Source organism: Equus quagga, chromosome 1 (assembly GCF_021613505.1).
Source record: "Equus quagga isolate Etosha38 chromosome 1, UCLA_HA_Equagga_1.0, whole genome shotgun sequence".
NCBI classification, from domain to species: Eukaryota; Metazoa; Chordata; class Mammalia; order Perissodactyla; family Equidae; genus Equus; species Equus quagga.
The window spans coordinates 96,535,888-96,560,033 of NC_060267.1; the positions used below are offsets into that span (position 1 = coordinate 96,535,888).

At 61.6% G+C, this 24,146-nt stretch overlaps 4 protein-coding genes across 4 annotated transcripts; 3 read left to right on the top strand and 1 right to left on the bottom strand.

Annotated features, from left to right (window-relative positions):
• The first annotated feature begins 2,056 nt into the window (after positions 1-2,056).
• On the top strand, positions 2,057-4,558 carry TUBB4B (tubulin beta 4B class IVb). Its single transcript, XM_046683658.1, has 4 exons — positions 2,057-2,214; positions 2,503-2,611; positions 2,696-2,806; positions 3,336-4,558. Exons 1-4 carry the CDS (start codon positions 2,158-2,160, stop codon positions 4,394-4,396), a joined length of 1,338 nt encoding a protein of 445 aa, XP_046539614.1. The 5' UTR covers positions 2,057-2,157; the 3' UTR covers positions 4,397-4,558.
• FAM166A (family with sequence similarity 166 member A) lies at positions 4,545-7,945 on the bottom strand. The gene is made up of 7 exons (XM_046683670.1): positions 7,890-7,945; positions 6,536-6,750; positions 6,186-6,448; positions 5,971-6,097; positions 5,558-5,652; positions 5,111-5,228; positions 4,545-4,637 (listed from the first exon to the last, which is right to left on the bottom strand). Exons 1-7 carry the CDS (start codon positions 7,943-7,945, stop codon positions 4,549-4,551), a joined length of 963 nt encoding a protein of 320 aa, XP_046539626.1. The 3' UTR covers positions 4,545-4,548.
• A 2,153-nt stretch (positions 7,946-10,098) lies between these two features.
• Positions 10,099-11,578, top strand: STPG3 (sperm-tail PG-rich repeat containing 3). The gene is made up of 6 exons (XM_046655130.1): positions 10,099-10,205; positions 10,309-10,466; positions 10,576-10,710; positions 10,810-10,898; positions 11,016-11,322; positions 11,445-11,578. Exons 1-6 carry the CDS (start codon positions 10,099-10,101, stop codon positions 11,576-11,578), a joined length of 930 nt encoding a protein of 309 aa, XP_046511086.1.
• Positions 11,579-12,869: 1,291 nt separating this feature from the next.
• NELFB (negative elongation factor complex member B) lies at positions 12,870-24,146 on the top strand. Its single transcript, XM_046682089.1, has 14 exons — positions 12,870-12,949; positions 13,828-14,428; positions 14,519-14,682; positions 14,880-14,979; positions 15,366-15,596; positions 17,462-17,647; positions 18,317-18,429; positions 19,079-19,181; positions 19,420-19,515; positions 19,736-19,878; positions 19,980-20,086; positions 22,721-22,862; positions 22,962-23,070; positions 23,175-24,146. The coding sequence occupies exons 1-14, from the start codon at positions 12,870-12,872 to the stop codon at positions 23,319-23,321; spliced, it is 2,322 nt and encodes a 773-aa protein (XP_046538045.1). The 3' UTR covers positions 23,322-24,146.

The window sequence follows — 24,146 nt, forward strand, 5'->3', positions numbered from 1 at the left end:
GCCTCCCTCTAACAGCTGCAGGCTAGGGTGGGAGGGCCAGCCGCCCAGCGCTCCCACGGCCCCTGCCTGGGCTTCCCTGCGCCTCTGGCCTTCTCTGCTCTGCATCCCGCGAGGCCACAAACCCCCACTGGGCCCAGGCAGGAACACCCTTGGCTGAGGGTGGGGACCTGCAGGGTCTCCTCTCACCAGCCCAGCGCAGGCCCAAGGGAGGCTCCTGCTGTCTTGTCCCCAGCTAGTATCCACCTTGCACAGGCAATGGGAGGGGCACGCCGGACTACCTGGTGCCAGGGGGAGCTCTGGGGATCACACCTAGGCTGGTGACACAAGAACTATTTTGTTACCTGTAAAATGGGGGTGCCACACTCAACTCCCAACCCTGTGCACACTCACAGGAAGCAGGGGCCTTTTCCAGTGGGGGTCTCTGGCCACATGGCCTGGGGGGTCTGGGGGGCTTTGACAAACACCTCAAAGAGCCACCTTAGCAGAGCTTCGCACGGCTCACTGGGGAGAAAGGCGAGCTGCTCCTTGTCTCACCAATTTGTGGCTCTGCACAACTCAGTGCTGAGAAGCCCCAGCAGCCTCCCTACTGCAGCGCCTCAGCCTTGCCAACTGCCGCTTGGGCAGCTAAGCTACTTTGCAGGGCACTGCGCAGACCCAGGATGCAGGCAGTGGCCCTGCGCGCCCCACGAGGGAGACCTGTGGTCCACAGAAGCCAGGCCTGCCTCCCTGGACCGGTCTGTGGGGGAGGTGGCTGGTCCCCTAGGCCCTGCTGGGACCGACGGCCCATCACTGTGCTGACTCACCCTCCAGGTCAGCACTGCAGTCCCGACCACTGTCCCGGGGATGGGATGGGAAGGCTAGTCTCTGGCCAGCGCGCCGCTGTCCATCCAGGTAACACTTTCAGTCGGCTACGCCGCAGTCGCCACAGAGCCCTCATTTTACGTGTTAGAGAGGAGGGGAGCGCATTCCCCCCAGAGAGAGGAAAATAAACAACCAGCTGCTGCCCCCAACACCCTCGGCGTAGGGGCAAAGGAGGGTAAGAAGTTCACCGAGAAAACCCGAATCTGGAGAGGCCCCGGTGGTCACCGCAAGAGGGACCGTCAGGGCAGACACAAGGGAGTAACTTTTTCTCTTTAAAAACGTTACAAAAATATAACGCAAGCGTACTGTTTTTAAAGCGATTGACTGAAGGCGCGAACACATGTAATTTCATAAGCGTACGTTGTTTTTTTTTCTCCCTAAACGTAAATCAGGAAAAAGCAGAAGCACTGGTCAGCCCCGGCAGGCAGATCCGTGGCCGGGGTCCCAGGGCCGGGGAGCCCGGAGGTGGGGGGCCGGCCCGCGGCTGCACGCGGCTCGGCGCGCTCCGGGGGCCGGGGCACCAAGGCGACGGGCGCGGGGCCAGCGCGTCGCCACAACAGGCGCGGCTGCCGGGCAGGCCCCTCCCCCGGGCCGGGCGCCGCGCCCACGTGCTCCGCACCTGACCGCGCCGGGAGGGGCGCAGGGGCCCCTCCGCCCCAGGCCCCATTTGTCTGCCGCGCGCCGCCTCGCGCCACTCCTGGGCTCCGAGCGAGACCCGCGGGCGGCGAGGCCGGCCCACGCGCGCCCTCACTCGCGGCGGCCGCCCCCGAGAAACGCACGGCGGGGCCCGGGCATGCGCTCGCCCGCCGGGGCCGCCGGGACACCTGCCGCCCCCGCGGCCCAGCAGAGCGCCGCGCCCCGAGCCCGCGCGCGCCGCCGCGGCACTGCGGCGGTTACCAGGACGCTGGCCCCGCGCGGCCAATCGCGCCGGCCTGGCGGCGTGCTTTCCGGAGCCAGCCAATGAGAGGACAAATCAATCATTTGAAACACCCAATGGACAGACCACCGCAGCGCGAGGGGGGGAGTTTTGATAGGGAGAGCAGAGGCCGCCGCCGACCAATAAACAGCGAAAGGCGTTGGGAAGGCGGGCACTAGGCTGCCCGATTGACGAGGCTACAGCCAATCAAAAGAGGCCGCTTGCCAGCCTCGTTCTGGCAGCCCAATACGAGGCCGGCGGAGGCGGGCACGGCGGGCATATAAGCGCCGGCCGAGCGTCGGTTGTAGCACTCTGCGCGCCTGCTGCTCGGCTCTTTTTTCCGTCCTTCCGCCTGCGCCGCCGCCGCTGCTGCCGTCGCCATGAGAGAGATCGTGCACCTGCAGGCCGGCCAGTGCGGCAACCAGATCGGCGCCAAGGTGGGCGGCGGGGTGCCGCGGCCGGCGCGGGTCTGCCGGGCGGGGCGGGCGGACGGGAAAGATGGCGGCAGCGGGCGGGTGGCGCCCCCGCATTGCGGCCCCGCGCGGGGCCGGTGCGAGGGTGGGGGTCGGAGTCGGGGCTGGGATCGGGCCCGGGGCCGGGGCGGCGGCAGGAGCCCCCGAGGACGGACCCGGCGGCGGGGGAGGGCAGGGCGGCGCCCGTCCGGGGTGGGGCCGGCTCCGGACACCGCCGGCGTGACTCAGCCCCGGCCCGCCCGCGTCTCGCAGTTCTGGGAGGTGATCAGTGACGAGCATGGCATCGACCCTACTGGCACTTACCACGGGGACAGCGATCTGCAGCTGGAGCGGATCAACGTGTACTACAACGAGGCCACCGGTGAGACCCCGCGCCCCTTCCCACTCTTCCTGCCGCCGGAGCCCTACTCCCCCGCCTGCTGACGCCCTCCCACTCGCCCCCCAGGTGGCAAGTACGTGCCCCGCGCCGTGCTCGTGGACCTGGAGCCGGGCACCATGGACTCCGTGCGGTCCGGGCCCTTCGGGCAGATCTTCAGGCCGGACAACTTCGTCTTCGGTGAGCCGTGGATGGGGGCTGGGCGGCGGCCTGTTAGCCGGGATGGCTCAAAGGTCAAGAGGTGCCCAAGGTCACCACCGTCAGTACCGCGGAATCGAGATTCTGATCCACTCTGTCCCCCGAGCAGCAGCTAGGGCCCCTGGACACTGTCCTCCCCGCTGCAGTCACTCAATCCCCTTTCCTAAAGCGGCTTTGGGAGGAAGGCCCAGCTGTCCACCCGCAAAGGAGCGGGCAGATGTAATCTGCCTGTGGTGATGGCTGTGCTAGAGGCGGTTGCAGCTCTGGTGGCCCGTCTGTCCTTGGGAATTGGCAGGAGCTGCCCGTGGGAGGAGCTGGCTTGTTAAGTCATTTTGTCTTGATCCCTAACTTAAGTTTGAACGAGGCAGGCTGTTGCGTTATCGGTTTGGGGGTCCGTAGGCTCTACCGGCAGGGTCAGTTCTGTGTGTCTTCTCACTCCGGGTTATTTGGCCATTTTGACATTGGTGATCAGACCCTTGGCCAAAGAGCGAACGACTGCCCTCTTTTGCAGGTCAGAGTGGTGCGGGGAACAACTGGGCCAAGGGGCACTACACAGAAGGTGCAGAGCTGGTCGACTCGGTGCTGGACGTCGTGAGGAAGGAGGCTGAGAGCTGTGACTGCCTGCAGGGCTTTCAGCTGACCCACTCCCTGGGTGGGGGGACTGGTTCTGGGATGGGTACCCTTCTTATCAGCAAGATCCGAGAGGAGTACCCAGACAGGATCATGAACACATTTAGTGTGGTACCCTCTCCCAAGGTGTCGGACACGGTGGTGGAACCCTACAATGCCACCCTCTCAGTCCACCAGCTCGTAGAAAACACAGACGAGACCTATTGCATTGATAATGAGGCCCTGTATGACATCTGCTTCCGAACCCTAAAGCTGACCACACCCACGTACGGTGATCTGAATCACCTGGTGTCGGCCACCATGAGTGGGGTCACCACCTGTCTGCGCTTCCCTGGCCAGCTCAATGCTGACCTGCGCAAGTTGGCTGTCAACATGGTCCCCTTCCCCCGCCTGCACTTTTTCATGCCTGGCTTTGCCCCACTGACCAGCCGGGGCAGCCAGCAGTACCGGGCCCTGACGGTGCCAGAGCTCACCCAGCAGATGTTTGATGCCAAGAACATGATGGCTGCCTGCGACCCCCGCCACGGCCGCTACCTGACGGTAGCTGCTGTGTTCAGGGGTCGAATGTCCATGAAGGAGGTGGATGAGCAGATGCTTAACGTTCAAAACAAGAATAGCAGCTATTTTGTCGAGTGGATCCCCAACAATGTGAAAACAGCTGTCTGTGACATCCCCCCTCGGGGGCTAAAAATGTCCGCCACCTTCATCGGCAACAGCACAGCCATCCAGGAGCTGTTCAAGCGCATCTCGGAGCAATTCACAGCCATGTTCCGGCGCAAGGCTTTCCTGCACTGGTACACGGGCGAGGGCATGGACGAGATGGAGTTCACTGAGGCCGAGAGCAACATGAATGATCTGGTGTCTGAGTACCAGCAGTACCAGGACGCCACGGCCGAGGAGGAGGGCGAGTTTGAGGAGGAGGCGGAGGAGGAGGTGGCCTAGAGCTGTCTGATACCCGGTAGAGCACGGGAGCCTTGTGAACTCTTTATTCACTCGCAGTCTGTTCCCTGATAGCCACGTCTCATTGTGTGTCCACTTGCTCTCCTTCCTGTCTTGATGTCATGTGCTGTACAGACACCATCATTAAAGCGTTTTCATAGTGTCTGTTTTCGCCTCTTCATTTCCTTCTGATAGGCCTTACGGGTACTGTTCCCAAACGTCAGCGCAAAGTTGTTCTGCATGGCTACAAAGGGCAGTGTTGCCACTGGGCTCCTGGGCTTGCCGTGCGCCCATGGTGAGCCTACAAGTAGCTGCTGGAGGGGTCAGCACAGGCTGTGAACATGAAGGCCTCTGAGGAGCCTGGGGCTGCCCTGGGCACCTGCCTCCTGAGGGCGGGCCTGGCCTGGCCTGGCCTGTCTGTGTTAAACTTGCAGGGAGCCAGTAGGTCTGGAGACAGCTGGCCTCCATCTGCAGCTTTTAGTAGAAGAGGTTGCTGAGCCCCTTCCACAGGGGGGGATGGGGGGGGGGGGGGGGGCGCAGTCCTACTGCAAGGGACCCTGGGGACAATGTGGTAATACAGCTGGCCCTGTGCCAGTGGTGCAGCATAGGTGAGGGGCCCCAGCTGCCCCCCCCCTCCCCACAGGGGCCTGGTCACTGTGACCTGGTCCCTGTGACCTGGTCCGAATGAGGTGGGCCTGGACCCCTCTGTGCACTCACATGGTATGAAGCCCATGTAGAAAGGTATGAGGCCTTGGCTGCTGTAGATGGTGTTGCTGGGCCAGTGTGTCCTGGGCAACCGCTCACCCAGGGCACAGATGGGATTTCTGAACAGGAACTGGGGAAACAGGCAGGCACTGAGATGTGCTGCCTCCCCCATGTGGTAACCAGCAAGAAAAATGTCCTGGGGCGGGGTGGGGCTGGCGTTCTCCTGGGAAGTAGCTAATGTTCAAGGGGCTCCTCTGTCTTCCCCACTCCCCACATTGCTCCAAAGCAGGGAACCAAGGGGGCGAGCAGCCTCTTTGGGCCAGGCAGAACCCCCTCCCCAGGCCTCTAAGGAAGTCTGGCCTTCACAGCCCCGTCCTCCTGCTCGCTCAGAGGCATACAGACCACCCTGCAGGTGGAGTTGGGCACTCCGGAGCAGGCCCAGGGATGGTGTCTTTGTACCTGGTTCTTGTCAAACTCGTCCATAGCCTGTGTGACCCCATTGCGGTAATTCATCCCCAACACCCAGGCAAACCGGGGGACAAAGCCAGCATAGCCTGGGGGAGGAAGAGGTCAGGGTCCCGCTCCAGATCCCTTCTGCCTTGCCCTGGGCATACCCACCGGCTCCCAGGTGTGTTGTGGGTCTGTCTGGGCTCCTTCCCTTTCCTAAACATTGGTGACTGTCTGCTGGGTCGGATGGAAATGGGCAGGCAGGAGCTTCCGGCCTTGGGAGAAGCGGGGCTCCAGGAAGCAGGTCTCAGGGCAGGACGGGCCCACAGCATCACTCCTCACTTGCTCTCACCCTTCATCCTGCCTAGGCCCCTGAAGCCTTGAAGGGGGTGTCCCCCTTTCCTACCCAGGCCCTGGGTGCCCACCTGAGATGGCCTTGCGTTGGATCAGTTTGGGGTGATCCAGCTGGGGCAGCCTGTGGAACCTGCCCACATCTAGTGTCTCCTGCTGGCGGGCTGGGGGCGGGCACTCGTCCCTCCTGTAGTGGTACAGCTGGGATGGAGAGGGGGCAAGTCACCGCCCCAGCCCCGACCTGGGTCTGGCTGGGGTGAGGCTCAGTCCTGGCGCATCTTCTAGTTACCTGGTGCCACCCAGGGGCTTCGTGGTCAGGGATGGTGCTCTTCCAGCCCTCTTCCCCATAGGCCAGCCGCAGGCCCGGGTGTCCAAAGTCCCTGGAGTCCCCCTTCCTGCCTGGTGAGCGTGGAAGGTAGCAGGGATAGGGCATGAAGCCTGCAGGCAGCTGGACCTGCGCGGATGCGTTCTGTACCCCAGGTGGCCCCTGGGTGTCCGCCTCCTGGGGTGGGAATCGACCCAGGATCTCAAAGTTCTTGTAGGGCTTCAGACCTGTACGGACAGGGCAGGATGGCTGTGAGCGACAACAGGCATCGGGGAGGGCCCGGGAGGGGCCGGGCCGGTGGGCAGGTGACTCACCAGTGTAGTGGGGGATGTGGGGCTCAATCAGGTCGCGGCAGGGGATCCAAGGTGGCTTGGACTTGCTGAAGTCCTCGATGAACTTGGACTTGGATGTGGGGGACAGCACGGAGCAGGGGCTCTTGCGCACGCTGGGGTCTGTGAGCAGCTGCGCTGTGGTGCGCCCATAGGTGTTCCCCACCTGGTAGCGCAGCTGAGGGTAGAAGCCAGCATAGCTGCAAAGAGAAGAGGAGGAAGAGGCGGGGCCAGTGGGCGAGGGCAGGGCCCCTGAAAGCAGGGTGTGGATCCAGCCTCCCGGCCACAGGCAAGGCACCTGACCTCACCTGCCTGCTGGGGCTCTTGAAGCTTGAGTGGATGGCACATTCCAGGCCCGAGAACAGGCCTGGCCCAGAGGAGGTGAGCTCCATTGTCATCACCACCATCAATTGCCATCCTTCAACAACAAGGACCTCTACCCCCTCAAAGCATTTACAAGGATGGTGACGGGGTCCAGACAGGGGCCAAGGCACAGGGAAGCCCATTATATACAAGTTGGTCCCACTGGGAAGGTTGGTCCAGACTTTTGCCACCTAGGCAGCCAGTAGACAACTGTATGGGACAGAGTTTGGGAGCTGGACAGGAGGGCGACTGGTAGGGGGTGACGGTTGAGCCATGTGGGAAAGTGGTATAGACATCACAGCAGCAGGCCACGAGGGGAGTGGTGGGTAGTTCAGTGCTGCTGGGGGCCTGTGTGATCCCCCAAGGAGTGTGAATTGTTTTCTTTTAACAAAGTGAATTCAGTTTGCTAGTTTAAGAGATAAGCGAAGCTGAAGCTGAGGTCAGAGCCCTTTTCAGTATCTTCCGTCCCATCTTTTCCCTCAGAACTGTGGTGAAAAGTTAGGCCTGGCTCCTTCCCAGCCCCTTCCCTTTCTCCCTTGAATCTGTGTGTGTGGGGGTGTGCACACACACACTCTGTGGAGGGCTCGTGTTTCTCTTTCACACGGAGGAGCACCTAGCAAGGCAGCCTTACGCTCCTGCCCGTTGGCTTACTCCGGATGCTCATCTGGACTTTAAAGCATGGATTACTCTGGAGTGAGCGTCCTGCAGTGACTTAGACAGCCTCCGCCAGCTGTTGGGCTGTCCCCATTTTCTGCTCTCGACAGAAAGACAGACAGACAGACATGCCGGCGGCCAGAGGGTGTGTAGGCCCAGGCCCTTGACACTCCCAAGCACTCCTGCCCCAGGACCCTCCACCCCTCGGGCCTCACCCCCACTCCCTGGAGCTCCCCTTGTAGCTGGCCTTGGGCCCTTAGCCCCCCACCTTGCTCCCCCATTCTCCACGGACCCCAGCCTCCTCCAGGGCTCCAGCACTTACCCAGGGATATAGTGAGGTTCTGGCGTGAAGAGATTGTGTTTCTGAGTAGCTGTCATCTTGCCTCAACTCCGCCTTGCTGGCTCCAGTCCCCTTCTGCAGGTCTGGCTCCCCTCCCTGATAGGAGGCCCTGTTCCCTGGCAACCATTGTGAAGAGGCTGGCATTGTTGAGCAGCACCTGGGCCAGGCCCCTTAACCCTGTGAGCACACCCATTTTACAGGTAGGATATCGAGGCTCAGACAGGAAACAGGCTGGGGAGGTGTCACAATGAAGACCTCAGGGCTCAGAAAATCGGGACTGTCAATGCAGCCAAGTTGGCCCTGCCAAGAAGTGGGGGCAGGGTTGGGCCTGGACTCTTGCTCCCTCCCGCTTGGAGGCCAGCTGCCAACTAAAAGCAGCCCCCACAGGATGAAGCTAAAGGAGCTCCCACCCCAAGCCCCCTCCTCAGATGAGAGGCCCTGGAAGCTTTGGAGGCATCATCTTGAGCCTCAGCGATGAGGTTCCTGAGCCTGAGAGGTGCCAGGAGCCTGTCCTGCGGGGTCTTTCCCCTGGAGCTGGGCACTGTTTTCCCTTTTAAACAAATCCTGATTTTTTTTTTTTTTTTTTTGGTATAGAAAGGACTTTCTAACCATAAAAATGAGGGAAAATATCATAAAGGAAAAAAGTAGCAAGTTCAAGTACACGTCAAAAAACAGCATAAACAATACAAAAAGGCAAACTATAAACGGGGGGAAAGTGTGCAACAAGTGTTACGAACAGATATGATATCAGTATAAGAAACTCTACAGAACAAAACACACACCCCAGTAGGAAAACATATACACACTGTGAACATCTTAAAAACCCAGTCAGTGAACACATGGACAGAGGTTGAACCTGAATCAGGTAAGTGTTGACAAAACGCTGGTCAGGCGGTTTTGGCGCTCACCGCCACTGGGCTCACATGCGCCACGTCCACTCTCATTTGATAGACGCCATCTGGAGCACAAGTTGCGAATGCAGATCAAGTCTATACAAGACCTTACATTCTTTGACCCATTGCCTCCACTGGTAGGACTCTATCCTAACGAAACGATTGACGTTTGGTTGAAGACACGTGCAATATTTGCTACAGGGAGAAATGGAACTAACCTAAATGTCCAATACAAGGGCTTTGTAAATAAAACCACCTCTGCAGCCACTGTCAATTATGCCCTCAGAGAACACTGTAACACGGGAAGGCTCTGGAGCACAGGTTGTGAGCCCTTTGCCCTAATAAAATGTGTCTCTTCAAGCAATGCTCCGTCTGTCTGTCCAACCCTCAGTCCATCTGGAGCACCTCCCGAGGCCAGGCAAGGTCAGTGCTGGGTGGAAGGGATGAGGAGAGGAAGAGACCTTGTCAGGGAGGGGAAGGCCCAAGGATGAGATGTTCTTGACCGGGCCCTGCCTGGGTCAATTAGGCCAAGGCCAGGGCTGGGGCTGGCCCACAGGTCAGCTCTGGAGGGCACTGTGAGGGCCCTGGTGCCCAGACGGGCTCTCGCCCACTCGGGCTCATTATTCCTTTGAGTTTCACCTGGACAGCCCTGTCTGTCTGTGACACCTTCTTGCCTCTGTGCCCCCAAACAGAAGACAAGCTCACACACCTCAGCCCTGCCTGGGCCACCAGGCAGCTCCACGGCCAGGGCTGCCTCTGGGGTCGTGGTCCAGACCCACCCACCGTTGCTTTGCACTTCTCAGAGCTGGGTCTCCAGCGGGGGCTCCTCCTCCTCCAGGGAGCCTGCCTGGACCCCCCACCCTACCCCCACGCATCCTTCCTGCTGGCCTCACACAGCTGGACATCCCATTGCACCAGCTCCCTTCTCTACCTTCTGCCGGGACCTCAGCCCTCTCAGAAGCCCTGCTACAGTGGACCCTGGTCCTCCAGGGTACCCCAAAGTCCACCAGAAGGGGAGGACTGTGACAAGGAAGAGGGGAAGAGAGGAAAAGAGGCCAAGCCAGCAGTCACTGGGGCAGGCTAGGGGGCCTCCTGGCCAAGGCTGACCCCAGGGTGACCCACCTGGCAGGTCAGGGGAGGGGCCCCTCTGGGTTCCCACTGCACCACCCCCTCCAGGGCTGGACAATGTTCCTTCACCATGCAGTCCCTGGCAACGGGGGGGAGGGGAGTCCATGACCGGTCAGTGAGGTCACAGAGCCCTGTGGTGTCCCCAGGGAAGGGAACTAGGAATCCTGACAATGAATTTTGACCAGAAGGCCGTAAAATTCCTGGCAAATTTTTACATCAATGGAGGCAAACACTGGACCCGTGGCCCCCTGAGGCAGAAGCTGCCTGTGCCCACCCAGTAACTTCTAAGAGGAGTGGGCGGGCTGGGGGGGGCGCAGTGTGCAGCCTTTATGGGGCGGCCATTGGGCTAGGTGGACAGTGGCTGTCCGTCTCCCTTGCAGGCCCAATGGTGCTGTGCTGTTCTGGAGGCCAGAGCCAGGGGCTGCCTGGGATGAGATGTGGCCCCCAGGGGTGCAAGAGTTCCCGGTTGGCCTCAGGATGCAAACGGACGCCCTTCAGAAGCCCCCACTTATGTGCACCCAGAACCTGAGGGAGCTGTGTGAGTGAGGGGCCTGGCTACACCTCACGCCGGCTGGTCTTGGCAAGAGGGGCAGGGTTGGGGAGGGGCCTGCTGGGAGGACCCAGGCCCAGAGCTTGCTTCCCGCCAGTGCTGGAGCAGCGACCCCCCATCGTGACGGCCCTGGATGTCCCTGGCCCCACCAAGTACCAGGTGCCGGATGCCTCAGTGCGAGAGTCCTCCCCACATCCCCACTTCAGCATCGGCCGCAAGCACCCCTGCCGTGGTGCGTGCCCTTCCCTGTGCTCTCCCCACTGCCTGGCCCCTTGCCCTGGAAGCGGGCCCATCACTCATCTCCCCTCCCCAACACTGCCCCCCACTGCAGAGGGTGGTGGCCGCAGGGCATGGCAGACCATGTGGTTCCAGAGTGAAACCCCCTTCATGCAGAAAACGGACTTTAACAGAGAGCAAAAGGTGCGGGGTTTGCCTGCAGGTCCCGTGGGGCCCTCTGAGGGACAGGGCGGGAGGGGGCCTGTTGGGGGTAGGGGGGCTGGGTGGAGCAGCGGCCTGCAGCAGCCTCCTCCCCCACAGTGGCCATCACCTGCCAACTACCAGCCACTCAGCCAGTCTGCCTTCCCGGCCTGCAGTTTTGGAGGCCACCGCCCCGCTTCCAAGACACCTGAGGCCCGCATCCAGCCCGGGCTGCCACGGGTAGGGGGTGCACATCACCGTCACCATGCGCAGTCCCTCTTCCAGGCCTCCCTGCAGGCCCCAGGTGGTGAGAAGCGCCCTGGCCCCAACACCTACGACATCGTTCCCGGGTGCCGACTGCAGAGCCCACGCGCACCCATGTGCACCATGAGCCACTCACCTGCGTTTGCCTCCTGGATCAGCTCCTGTAAGGAGGCCTCAGAGAGGAAGGCCAGGCAGGGTCCCGGGTGGGGACAGGGGCCTTGGGGGAGGTGGGAGCTGGGCAGCCGCTGGCGTGCTGTAGTGGCATGGGGCCTTCTCTTTCTGCAGCCTGCACCCCCAGCCCAGCTGCCTACTATGTGGAGGATTGCTATAACTCGCGCTTCCCCTCAGCGCCCAGAGCGGTCATCCAGGGCGTGCGAAGACCCAAGCGTCATGACACTGGCCCCTTCTGCACACTCTAGAGTCCACTGGGCACAGCCGGCCCACCTGGTTATCACATGGAAGCCTGGCTTCCCTGGGGGCCTTCCCAGGCCTCCCTCTGAAACTCAGCACCCCACAGTCTGGCTTTCTGACCCCCCTGGGCACCCTGATCCACCATGCTGGCCGGCAGACCCTTCTGTGAGCTGTGGATGAGGACAGCCCAGCCTGAAGTCCCCACCTGTCCACCCCTTGCTATACAGAGATGCTGTTGGTTCTTCCAAATTCTTTCATGTGCCTGGCTGCCGTCCTTTACCCAGTGAAGCATCCTGCAGATGTGGTCTGCTGCTGACCTGTCATGTCTGGCTTGCCTTAGCCAGGGCTCTCCCTTCACTTCCCCTTCAGTGCTCTCTTCTTTAAGGTGTGTGGGGTGGTAGCCTGGGACTTCCTGGCCCAGGACAGGATGGGAGGGGTCCCTGTGGGCACTGCGGGACACCTCCAACTAGCTGTGCCATCCAGGGGACCAGTCCACCTGTCAGTCTACCCAAGGGTCAGGCTTCTTGCTGAGACAAAGAACTGACTGTTGGGGCGGTGGTGGGGGCCAGACTCGCTGATCTGTCATCTTGAGGTGAGGGCAGCCTGCACAGCCACCAGGGAGTGTCCAGATGACCAGCTTGTCAAGGCCTGGCCTACTGCCCCCAGCGCCTGCCCAAAGACCCTTTGAACTTACCCAAGGCCACTAAGGCCGGGCCACATATAGTAGACTCCCTGGGCCTTCTTCAGTCACTGGGGCCCTGTCCCTGCCTGTGGCAGTAGCCTGGCCATTGGACCCCACTTCACCATCAGCCTGCCCTCCTACCCAGGGGTTGGCCCCAAGACTACCTCCCTGAAGGGGCCTCAGCCCAGCTGCTGGTGGCTTCTGTCACTGCACTAGTGATAGAAGTCCAGTCCTGACTAGGCCCCTCCTCTAACTCCTCTGCCAGAGCTCATGCCTTCAAAAGGGCACAGCAACAGCTGCCCCCATGGCGTCAGCTCCCCCTTCTGCAGGGAGGCCAAGGCCCAGGGAGTCTGAGCACCATGCACCTGTGACCTCCTCTAGAGCTGAACCTGCTGGGGGTTGAGCCCCAGTGCCCCCAGGAATCAGGGCAGTCAGACTGCAGATGGTCATTGCTAGGCCCTGGGTGGCCCAGCTTGGCAAGTGGGCAGCAGAGACAGAGCGGTGGGAGCCCCGGCCTTGGGAGCTTGGCCCAGGGTGGGGAGACCAGGAGCCCTGCTCACAGCTGCACTATCAGCAACCCCTAGGGCTCAAAGCCAGGACTGGAACCAGCAGGAAGGATGGAGAAATCCCCTCCAGCTGGGCTGAGGGAGGTCTTCCTGGAGGAGGTGGTGGAGGAATGGGCTTTCGATGGGCAAGAGTGTGCCATGCAGCAGGAAGAGAGTTTCTAGCAGAGCAAACCCCATAAGCCAAGGCACATAAAAAGGGAGAGGGTGTGACACCTGGTGCTGCCAAGCTTTGGAGGACACGGGGCTGGGGGGATCAAAGGAGGTGAGCTAGAGGGGTGGAGAGGTTGCAGAGAGGTGGAGAGGTGGAATTCTGGGTCCAGGGCTTGCACACTTAGCAATGGGGAGCCTAGGAAGGGCACAGAGCAGGCAGTGCCTACCGGCCCCGTATGAGCTTCTTGTACCACAAGGGACAAGGGACACTATGGAAACTGGCACTCACATTCGCAGCGAATCAGGCTGGAACTCAGCCTGAGGGCCTACCTCCGTGGGTCAGCCTAGGGGTTAGATGCTCACGGCAACAAGAGGACAGCTGTCCTTTGTCACACTCCCTCTGTGCACCCAAGTCTCTGCGAGGCACCCTCCATTGGAGGCACACTCAGATTTTAGTCTTTGCGACAACCCTATGGTGTGAACTCCGTCCCCAGTCCCCGTTTGACAAGGAGGAAGCCAAGTTCCAGGGAGAGGGTCGTGCACCTGGTGGGACCCCGTGCAGGGAGCTTCTAGGGCGGCAGCGTCCCATTTCCTCAAGCAAAAATATTCTCAACGTCAAAAGGCTGCTGTGAGGTAAAAAATGAATCACTTTTCATGATTATAAAGATAACACATACTTGGCAAAAAAATCAGTTCTGAAATTCATAAAGCAGGCCGACCCTGCCTGCCTCACCCCCTCTCCCGTGCTCCTCCCCCTTCTCCGGCGTCCCATTCCCGTGGGCCCCTCCCCCGGTGCCCCTCGGCACCCCGCCCTCCCGCCGCCCGCCCCGGGGCGTGGGTTCTTCTGGGACCCCGAGAGGAAGAAGAGGCCAGAGGCGGCGGGCGCCGCGGGGCGGACGGCGAACCGGGGCTGGGCGGAGCCAGCAGCCTGGGGCGAGAGACGGGGCGGTGGGAAGACCAGCGGCCCAGGTGCGGGAGGAGCGGCGGGGCGGGGCCGCCGAGGTGGGCGTGCCCGGCGCGGGGGCGGGGCCTCGCTGCGTCATCCGGGTACCGCCGTCTCCCACGGCCGCGCAGCCTGGTCCTGGGCCGGGCTCCGCTGCCCGGAACATCTGCGCCGCGGCGCTGGCGTCTCCGGGGGGCGGTTTGGCGGGCGGACCAGGCTGTGCGGGGCGGAAGTGGGCCGCCGCGGTCCGAGGGCAGCCGCGCGGGCGGGACGGGCCGAGCTGGAGGGCGCCGGGGAGCGGAGCGCGGGCGGCCCCCGAGGCCCGGGCGAACGGGCTGCTGGGGGGCCCGCGGCGGCGCCGGGGGAGCGTGGCGGGGATGGGGCGCCGAGCCGGGCGGCGGCCGGGGCCTCGGCCATGTTCGCGGGGCTGCAGGACCTGGGCGTGGCCAACGGCGAGGACCTGAAGGAGACGCTGACCAACTGCACGGAGCCGCTCAAGGCCATCGAGCAGTTCCAGGTGGGCGGGGGCGCGGCCGTCCCGGAGGGCGCGCGGGCTCGGTCGGCGCCCCGGAGTGAGCGCCACCGACCGCGCGCCCTCGCCCCGCAGACGGAGAACGGCGTGCTGCTGCCCTCGCTGCAGTCGGCCCTGCCCTTCCTGGACCTGCACGGCACGCCGCGCCTCGAGTTCCACCAGTCGGTGTTCGACGAGCTGCGGGACAAGCTGCTGGAGCGCGTGTCGGCCATCGCCTCGGAGGGGAAGGCGGAGGAGAGGTGGGTGGGCAGGCGCGGCGAGCGGCCGCCTGCGCAGCGCTGGCTGCCGCCTCGGCCGGCCGGCCCTCCTCGACCGGGAGCCGCTCCCCGCGTCCGCGTGTGCAGAGCGGCTCCCCAGCCGTCGTCTCTGTGGTGACAGGTGGCAGCTGCTTCTTGCTCGATCCTGGGCTCCCCCTTAGTCGTGCGAGTCTTTCCAGGTACAAGAAACTGGAAGACCTCCTGGAGAAGAGCTTCTCTCTGGTGAAGATGCCGTCCCTGCAGCCGGTGGTGATGTGCGTCATGAAACACCTGCCCAAGGTAAAGGCCGTGGGGTCAGCGTGTCCAGGGCTCTGGCCGCACCGCGCCCTGGCTCGGTGGGCTTTGCATGTGCGCCTGTCTGGCGCCGGTTTAGCACAAGGCAGGTGCGGCTGCGAGGAGCATTCTCTGTGCCTGGTCCCCCTGGTGAGCTATGCACAGGCAAGCGCCGGACGTGAGCTGGGGTATGGGGTTTTTTAAGGAAAGAGCTGTTTGTGTTCAGCAGGGCTGCCAGTACCTACTGGAGCCTGGGGGCCATCACAGGCACCCCCCCTGGATCAGGCTGGACTCGAGGTGGTCTCCAGTGGGGGGCTGAGGCCTCTTGACCTGTCTTGAGGGAGACCCCGGGGCACAGGCATTGCTCATGGGCAGCCTGTGGGGTCGAGCAGGTTCCTGAGAAGAAGCTGAAGCTGGTGATGGCCGACAAGGAGCTGTACCGGGCCTGCGCTGTGGAGGTGAAGCGGCAGATCTGGCAGGACAACCAGGCACTCTTCGGCGACGAGGTCTCCCCCCTGCTCAAGCAGTACATCCTGGAGAAGGAGAGTGCGCTCTTCAGCACGGAGCTCTCTGTCCTGCACAACTTCTTCAGTCCTTCCCCCAAGACGAGGCGCCAGGGCGAGGTGAGGCGGGAGGCAGGGCTATGTGCCAGGCCCTGGCCAGCCCCTTCCCCCATGGTGGATGTCTGGGAGGTTTTGCTCCCGAAAGGGTGGGCTTGTACACGTGGCTGGCGAGAGGGGCCCTTGCAGCACTTTGCCTGGCGTGCATCTTCTTGCTTTTGTGAGCTTGGCGCTTGAGGACGTGGCAAGCTTTTTCATTTAAGTTTTCCAGTCTTTTTTCAACTCTGGTTAAGTTTCTTCTGTTTTGATGTTTGACTTGTGTGTCAGACTTTGTCTGAGAAACTTTTTGTGTGTGTGCGCTAAGGAAGATTTGTACTGAGCTAACATCTGTCGTCAGCCTTCCTCTTTTTGCTTGAGGAAGATGGTTTCTGAGCTGACATCTGTGCCAGTTCTCCTCTATTTTGTATGTGGATGCCGCCACAGCGTGGCCACGGACGGACAAGTGGTATAGGTCTATGCCCAGGAACTGAACCTGAGCCACTGAGGCGGAGGCTCCAAACTTAACCCCTGGGCAGTGAGGCCGGCTCCCTGACAGACTTCTCTTGGGCCGGGAGACACACTTTGTAGCCCACTCAGCAAGTGGGGCTGCGACCGGTGGCCAGACATTTGGGAAAAAACATTAGATTAGATCCTAGGTCACACCAGACATGCGAAACCTCAGGAGAGCACACTGGACGTGGAAGAACTCAACACCAGACGCCCCTTGGCCAGTGTCTGGCACTTGTCACTGTCACCTTCCCCTGGATTGAGCAGTCCCTCCTGGAACCAGGTCCGAGGCGTCGGTGGCACCTGCCTGCAGGTGAAACCAAGCCTCCATGGTGGCCAGACGCTACCTCTTCACGTTCCTGCCCACTGTGGGGAGCCTGGCCTTGGGCTGCAGTCAGCCTGTGGCCTGCTACCCCTTCACACTGCCTTCCAAGCCAGGGTCCCCCTCGGGGCCTGGGTCCTTCCTGCTGCAGGTGTGGCCTGCACTGCTGCCCGAGGAGAAGGTCGAGGCAGGTTAACGTGTTATCTCATGGTCCTCAGTGTGTGGGTCAGTTGATAGGGCCGTGGTTGTATGCTCAGCTGGCCTTGTACCCTCTTGTTTGCATGTTAGGCAGGGCCCAGACCATCATCAGGGCTGGTACGTGTTAGCCGTTGTGCCTGTTAGTGGTGCCCAGGATGTGGGTGCTGAGACAGGTGTATGCCTCGCTCTGCTCAGCTCGTTGGGGTCCCTGAGGCCTGCTGTAGAGTCCTCGCAGGGGCCCTCGAGAGGGTCTGTCAGGCTGGTCACTGCTCCTGCCACCCCTCCTGGCCTCTCCACCTGCTGTGTCCAGCTTAGTACCTGGGCTGCTGCGGTGCTTGTACCCCAGGTTGACCTGTGAGCCCTTCTTCTATTCCGGCCGGTGAGCAGTGAGTAGAGCTCTCCCACTGGCTGACAGCAAGGCAAGAGCCATGCACGTAGGGCAGGCTGTGGAGCTGGGCGGTCCCTGCAGAGGGGCACCTGCAGGTGCTATAGGGGGATGGGGTGGTCTCAAGGCCTCAAGCTGAAGGAGAAGATAGGGAGCCAGGCGGCCCGGGCTGGGTCTGAGTGGACCCCAGCAAGGCCTTGACCAGACGCTGAGGTAGCCGCTGTGTGTCGTCATCTAGCCTGAGTCTCCTCGCGCTGGCTCACCGGGTCACAGGCTGATGGCCTTTCAGAGAAGGTGTGGGGCCTGACGTGGGGTTCACTTTCTTAAAAACCACACCTGCCGCCGCCTGACATGGAGCCAGCATTCTGTGAGAGAGGAGATTTTGGCCACCAAACAAGTAGAGAGGATGAACATCAGGGGTCAGTGTGCTGTCACTGGGGCTTGGTGATGCCATGCCGTGGGGCTCTCGCCAACCAGGTGGTGCAGAAGCTGACGCAGATGGTGGGGAAGAACGTCAAGCTGTACGACATGGTGCTGCAGTTCTTACGGACCCTCTTCCTGCGGACCCGGAACGTGCACTACTGCACGCTGCGTGCCGAGCTGCTCATGTCCTTGCACGACCTGGATGTTGGCGACATCTGCTCCGTGGACCCCTGCCACAAGGTGGTGGCCCCCGCCCCCCTTCACTCTGGTCTCTTCCTTGCCTTCTCTCTCCCCTCCCCTTGGATGCGATGATCCTGGTCCCTGGGCTCTGACTGCCTGCCCACCGGGCCACCTCCTGTGTGCTGCCCCCTCTGCTGACTGCCTAGGGGACGGGGTGTCCTCCGGCACCTCCCTCACTCGCCCACTCTCTCTCTTCCTTAACTCCAGCCAGAGCAGGCTCCCTGGCCGCTCCTGGACCCTTGCTCCTGCCGCCTTCGGTCTTCCCAGGTTCTCTGGCCGTCCCCTGCTCCAGAGCCTTCGGGGGCTGCTCGTTGGCGAGCTCTGTGCTCCAGGAACAGCTTTCTACACTGCCCTTGTCCTCAGCACGGACGCTGTGCAACCTGAGGCAGTGTCACTGCCTGAGACTGCAGCGTCCTCCCCCACCCAAGGGCCACCAGGGAGGCCCCTTTTAGAGCAAAACTCAAATGTTGCCTCCTCCACACACTGCCTGACCCCTTGGGACTCGGGCCCTTGGACCTGCGCACCTTTGCACCATCCTGTTCCTGGCACCAAGCCCAGCCCCCGTGATGCGGGTGGCGGGTCCTGATGCTTACCTCTGGCTTGGGCGCGGCTGTGCCCCAGCGAGAGGCGAGGGTGAGCGCTGCGTCCTGACTGGGCTTCCTTCTGCAGTTCACCTGGTGCCTGGACGCCTGCATCCGCGAGCGGTTTGTGGACAGCAAGAGGGCCCGGGAGCTGCAGGGGTTTCTCGACGGAGTAAAGAAGGGTCAGGAGCAAGTCCTGGGGTAAGAGTTGGCCTTGTGCAGGCGCCCCAGCCCCCCCCGGGGGTCCTGACCACGGGCGTCTGGACGAGATGCTGTCTGGTTGGGAGTGGGGTGTTTATTCCAGTCCATTTCAGGAGGGCTGCCTGGCACCCCCCACAGCTGAGAAACTCGGCTGCTTGGGATGAGGCTGCCACAGTCTGGGCAAGTGGGCGCCAGGCCGGGGCTCTGGTGTCTGCCGCAGCCTGGGCCCTCCTGCGAGCTGAGCGGTGGGTGGTAAGTCCCATCCTGGGCCCACTGTGCCCGGAGGTGGTGGGATCTGGTTCCCAGCCTTGTCCTCTCTGCGTGGGCTCCGTCTCGCCCCCTTCCATGGCTCCTTCTCCCTGTAGTTGCCTTTGTGGGACTGTGGCTGAATTTACGTGGTCTGGGTCAGGTTCTCAGAACCAAAATGGGACCTTCGTTTTTTAAAAACCTTAATTCTTCAGTTTCTTAAGTAAGTTACAGGCAAGTTACAAACTGTGAGCTTTTCTTTGGAAGAAGTCCAGGATGGCATGGGCTTGCTCCGTATGGAGGGGCCGTCTCCCCTGGTCAGTGGCTGAGGCAGCCCAGCCCGTGGCCACGCCTTGGTGGGTTGAGAGCATCCCATGCTGATACCCTGGGATCGTCCTCTCAGGGATCTGTCCATGATTCTGTGTGACCCCTTTGCCATCAACACCCTGTCGCTGAGCACCGTTAGGCACCTGCAGGAACTGGTCGGCCAGGAGACGCTGCCCAGGGTGAGTGCGCTTGGCTGGCGGCTCGCTGCCTTCTGGGTGGGCGTGTGGCTGGAGTGCTGTGGCCAGGCCTATGCTGGCCCGGGGGCAGCACACGCTCCCCACACACGGGTGGAGGTGTGGGGACCTGTGAGCAAAGCCGACAGTCCTAGGCTCAGTGCCCGGACCCTGCTGGGCAGTGATCGAGGTTGGGACAGTGAAGCTCAGGTGAGCTTGTGCTGAGGCCTTGGTTTCCCTGCAGGACAGCCCCGACCTCTTGCTGCTGCTCAGGCTGCTGGCGCTGGGCCAGGGGGCATGGGACATGATCGACAGCCAGGTGTTCAAGGAGCCCAAGATGGTAACTCACCCGGCTGTGCGCCTTCCTGCCGCTGCCCCCGAGGGGCTGTGGGGCTGAGGAGGATTGGGAAGGTGGAGTCTCGGGAGGTGGGAAGGAGGGAAGGGACGGCCCCCCACCGACATCCAGGAAAGAGGGACTTGAGGGAGGTGGCTGAGGGTGGGGACAGTGCGGGACGAAGGCAGGATGTGCTGGACGAGCTCTCAGGCCTCTCCTGCCCCAGGAGGTGGAGCTCATCACCAGGTTCCTGCCCACGCTCATGTCCTTCGTGGTGGACGACCACACCTTCAACGTCGACCAGAAGCTGCCAGCCGAGGAGAAAGCCCCCGTCACGTACCCGAACACGCTGCCGGAGAGTTTCACCAAGTACGGGCTTGAGGGCCATGGTGGGAGGGGCCCTGAGCCCGCGGGTCCCCTGGAGGCTGTGTGGACGCGCCCCGTGGGCTGATGGCCCCGGCCGGGCATAGGTTCCTGCAGGAGCAGCGCATGGCCTGCGAGGTGGGGCTGTACTACGTGCTGCACATCACTAAGCAGAGGAACAAGAACGCGCTGCTGCGCCTGCTGCCCGGGCTGGGTGAGTCTGGGGTGCCCGCGTTGCCCCTGCCCTCCGTCCCGCTGCCTGCCTCCACAGGCTCGCTTGGTTCACCGTCAAGTCTGTCTGCTGGAGGTTATTTGGTGCAGAAGTGAGGGAAGCTCAGCTTTGTCTTTCTATAAGTGCCCTTCCCTCTTCTCACCATTTGTTAAAGCATCCTTTCCTGAGTGGCAGAAGAGCCACCTTAATTTTACCCTAACTGGCGAGGGGTGTGGGCCCCTCAAGTCTTCAGATGATTGAGAGAGCTCCCCTCCAAGGCAGTGAAGAGGCCACTTCCCTCAGGATCTTCTGGCTGCATGTAGGAGTGGGTTGCTGCAAGCCAGGAAGAAGAGGGAGGGGTCTGAGTGGACCCCTTTCAAGAGTAAACTGCAGGTCGAGTCAGGGAGGTGGGGCTTCTTGGAGCACCTGGCCTTCCCACCGCACACACTGGCCCAGGGTCTCTGCTGCCTCAGGTTTTGTCTGGGTGTTGAGGCTTCTATGTAAAGATTTTGCACATTGCTCACTAAGCGTGTTTCTGGGTCACTGTCACGCCTGGTGGTGGGGCGTGTGTTACGTCTTTTGTGGGTATTAGTTTATACCCAGCCACTGTCTAGCCCAACAACAGAAAGGTCCTCTCTGACAGTTCTGGAGGTCAGGAGTGAAGTGAGTCTGGGGCTGCAGTCAAGGTGTGGGCAGGGCTTGGAGACTCCAGGGAGAGTCCCTTTCCTTGTGTCCTCCTGCTTCTGGGAGCCGCCCACATCCTTGCCTCCTGGCCCCCTCCATCCTCAACTTTGTCCTCCCAGCTTCCTGTCTGCATGTCTCTCTGACTCTGGCCCTCCCACCTCCCTCCCGTAAGGACCCTGTGATAATCTTGGCCCCTGGGTCACACAGGATCATCTCCCATCTCAGGGCCTGTCACCACATAAGAAGGCATGTTCACAGGCTCCTCGGTCGGGATGTGGACGTCTCTCAGGGCCGTCCTTCTGCTAGCCACAGGGGATGTAGCTTGTCTGTCTGTTTTTGGAGACTTCTAGGAACACAGTTATAAGAAGCTTGAACTTGCTGCATCCTTTCTGTTCCTTTCAGTACTTTTGTTTCTTTCTCTCTAATTGTGTCAGCTAGAAATGGGGTATCCTGCCTGCAGCGGGAGCACCTGTGTGTCCAGCCGTGTGCTGCTGCCTGGGGGCTGGGATCTTGTGATTGCGTCCAGGAAGTGTGCACATGTTCTTTTATGTTCTTAGTAGCTCCTAATAAGAGCGGCGTTGATTTTTAAATTCTCCTGTTTACTTTTTAACTTTCTGTTGTGGGAATTTTTGATGAGAGCAGAGGGGCCAGCCCAGTGGCACAGCGGGTAAATGCGCACATTCCGCTTTGGCAGCCTGGGGTTCGCTGGTTCAGATCCTGGGTGCGGACATGGCACTGCTTGTCAGGCCATGCTGTGGTAGGCGTATAAAGTAGAGGAAGATGGCACGCATGTTAGCTCATGGCTGGTCTTCCTCAGCAAAAAGAGGAGGATTGGCAGCACATGTTAGCTCAGGGCTAATCTTCCCCCCTCCCCCCAAAAAAAGAAGAGCAGAGCACAGCATGGCGAAGCCCAGTGCCTGTCACCCACCTCCACGGTCACGTCCCCTGGTGATGGTCTGGATGGAAATCCAGACTCCCAGCATGCCAGCTCTGAATAAAGAGCGGGTGTCTCGACAAAGGACACTCTTAAACACCGTGCCTGCAGCCCGTGGTTGCCTTTGGGTCCAGGCCCTGCAGTGGCCCCGTTCCCTGATCATCCCATGACATTTTGTACAGATGGTTTGTTCAGGTCAGGATTTGAGCAGGGGCTGCGATTCACCCTGGCGTTCCCTCGCCGCCCCTCAGGTCTCTCAGTGTGTAGGGTTATGTGGAACTTGTTGGGAGAACCAGGGCGTTTTTCCCTGGTCGAGACTTTGCTGGCAGCCTCCCTAGCATCGTGACTGGGCGCCTGCCCATGTGTCCTGTAAACTGGCTGCTGGCCTTGAGGCCGGCTGAGCCTCCAGGCAGATGTGGGGCAGGAGTGCACCTTGGTGCATCCAGTGGTGCCTGTGTCTCCCGGTGACATTGAGTAGCTCTGTGGGCTCAGGTGGTGTCAGCCAGGTCGTTGTGACAAAGTGCCCTGTCAGTGTCTCTGTAGCAGCCTCCACAGCCATTATGTCTGGGTGCGCGTCCCCCTGCCCTGCCACCCTCCGGCTGGCTCTTCACTCCTGCTGGCGGGGCACTCAGGCCATCCTGTCGCTGGTCATCAGTGAGCTTTGTTGGGACTTACTGTTGTGTGTTAGGTGTTCTCGCTCTTCTGGAGTCTGCTTAACCCACAGTCCCTTGGTCACCGGGCAGAGTGATAAGCAGTGACGGGCCCTTGTTCTTCCCCGCCAGCCCTCCCCAGTAGCCTCCTTCACTGCAGGCCAGACCCCTGCCCTGTCCCTGGCCGCCCCTGGCGTCTCCTCGCCTGTCCAGGCCCAGGTTCTGGCTCTCAGGGAAACTGGGCACCCTGTTTTCAGAAGTCTGTGCTGCTTTGTGGTCTCCCCACAATTTGAGGTCTGGGGGGCAGAGGGCGCCCAGGTGAGGGCCGTGGGTGGTGGGCCGGACCACCAACGCCTGCTCTGCCTGCAGTGGAGACCTTTGGTGACCTGGCGTTTGGCGACATCTTCCTCCACCTGCTGACGGGGAACCTGGCGCTGCTGGCTGATGAGTTCGCCCTGGAGGACTTCTGCAGCAGCCTCTTTGATGGCTTCCTGCTCACCGCCTCCCCGAGGTGCCTGTCCACCCAGCCGGGCCGGGGGGGGGCGGTTGCTGGAGCAGCTGCGGGGAGGGTGGCTCGGGACCCCTGCAGCCTGGTCGTGGCCTCTTCCAGGAAGGAGAACGTTCAGCGGCACGTGCTGCGGCTCCTAGTCCACCTGCACCACCGCGTGGCGCCATCCAAGCTGCAGGCCCTGCAAAAGGCACTGGAGCCCACGGGCCAGGTGGGTGCCCCAACACCCCTGATCCTCTCCACGTCTGTGCGTTGTCTGTGTGGACATGCTCTGAGGAGCCCTGGGCTGACCCTGAAGTGTGTGCCTCCTAACAGAGTGGAGAAGCGGTGAAGGAGCTGTACTCCCAGCTCGGTGAGAAGCTGGAGCAGCTGGACTATCAGAAGCCCAGCCCGGCCCAGACTGCAGAGACGCCGGCCCTGGAGCTGCCCCTGCCCACTGTGCCTGCCCCGGCTGGGCTCTGAGGCTTTGCCTGGGGCCCCTGGGGAGTGGACAGGGCCCCTGGTGGGGACGGTAGCCCTGGTCGCCAGGAGAAGAGGCTCCCCTGGACCTGCGAAGCCAGGGCCCTGTTTCCTCTGGAGGCTGACTGGCCGCTCATGGGGCTGGGGGTGGGCTAAGCCAAGACCCCCGGGACTGTCCTGTGGGCAGAGTGCCCTTCCTCTGCACCTTAGCCCTGCCCTGAATGGCGTCCTGGGAGGTGTGTGCTGTTTGCGTGAATGGGACCTGTGTCCCTGCCCCTTGAGGGCCCCTGGTCAGCTCCGAGGAGCTCAGGCCCTGCTCCAGGTCTGCAGGGCCCAGCATGGCCCCTTGCACTCCCAGGCCCTGGGAAGTTTGCTTGTTCCTGCCTGACACTGTGGGTTTCCACACTGTGGGTTTCCACACTGTGGGGAGACAGGCAGGCAGTGGTTGGGATTAGGAATAAGCCAGCTGTTTTCTAAGGGGAGAGGGCAGGGGGCCGAGGCCTGAGGGGAAAGGGGCAGGGCCAGCGTGTTGGCACCGACTGATCGGCTAAATTCCACGGTTTGCTGGGTCCGGACATCTCCCAGGAGCTCCTGCAGTTTGTCGGTGGACGGTCCGCTGACCCAACCACAGGCGGGGAGCCGCTCCTCCCCTGGGCAGCAGCACCCGTGTAGCAGGCATGGCTAGGAAAGCCCAGGCCCCCGCCTGCTGCCTCAGTTTACCCTGGGAGCCACGTGCTCCTTGCTCAGCTGCAGCATCTTGGCCAGGTGAGGGACTGCTGTTGCACACAAGAGGCTTTTACTCATGTAAATAAAAGGCGTTTTGGTAAA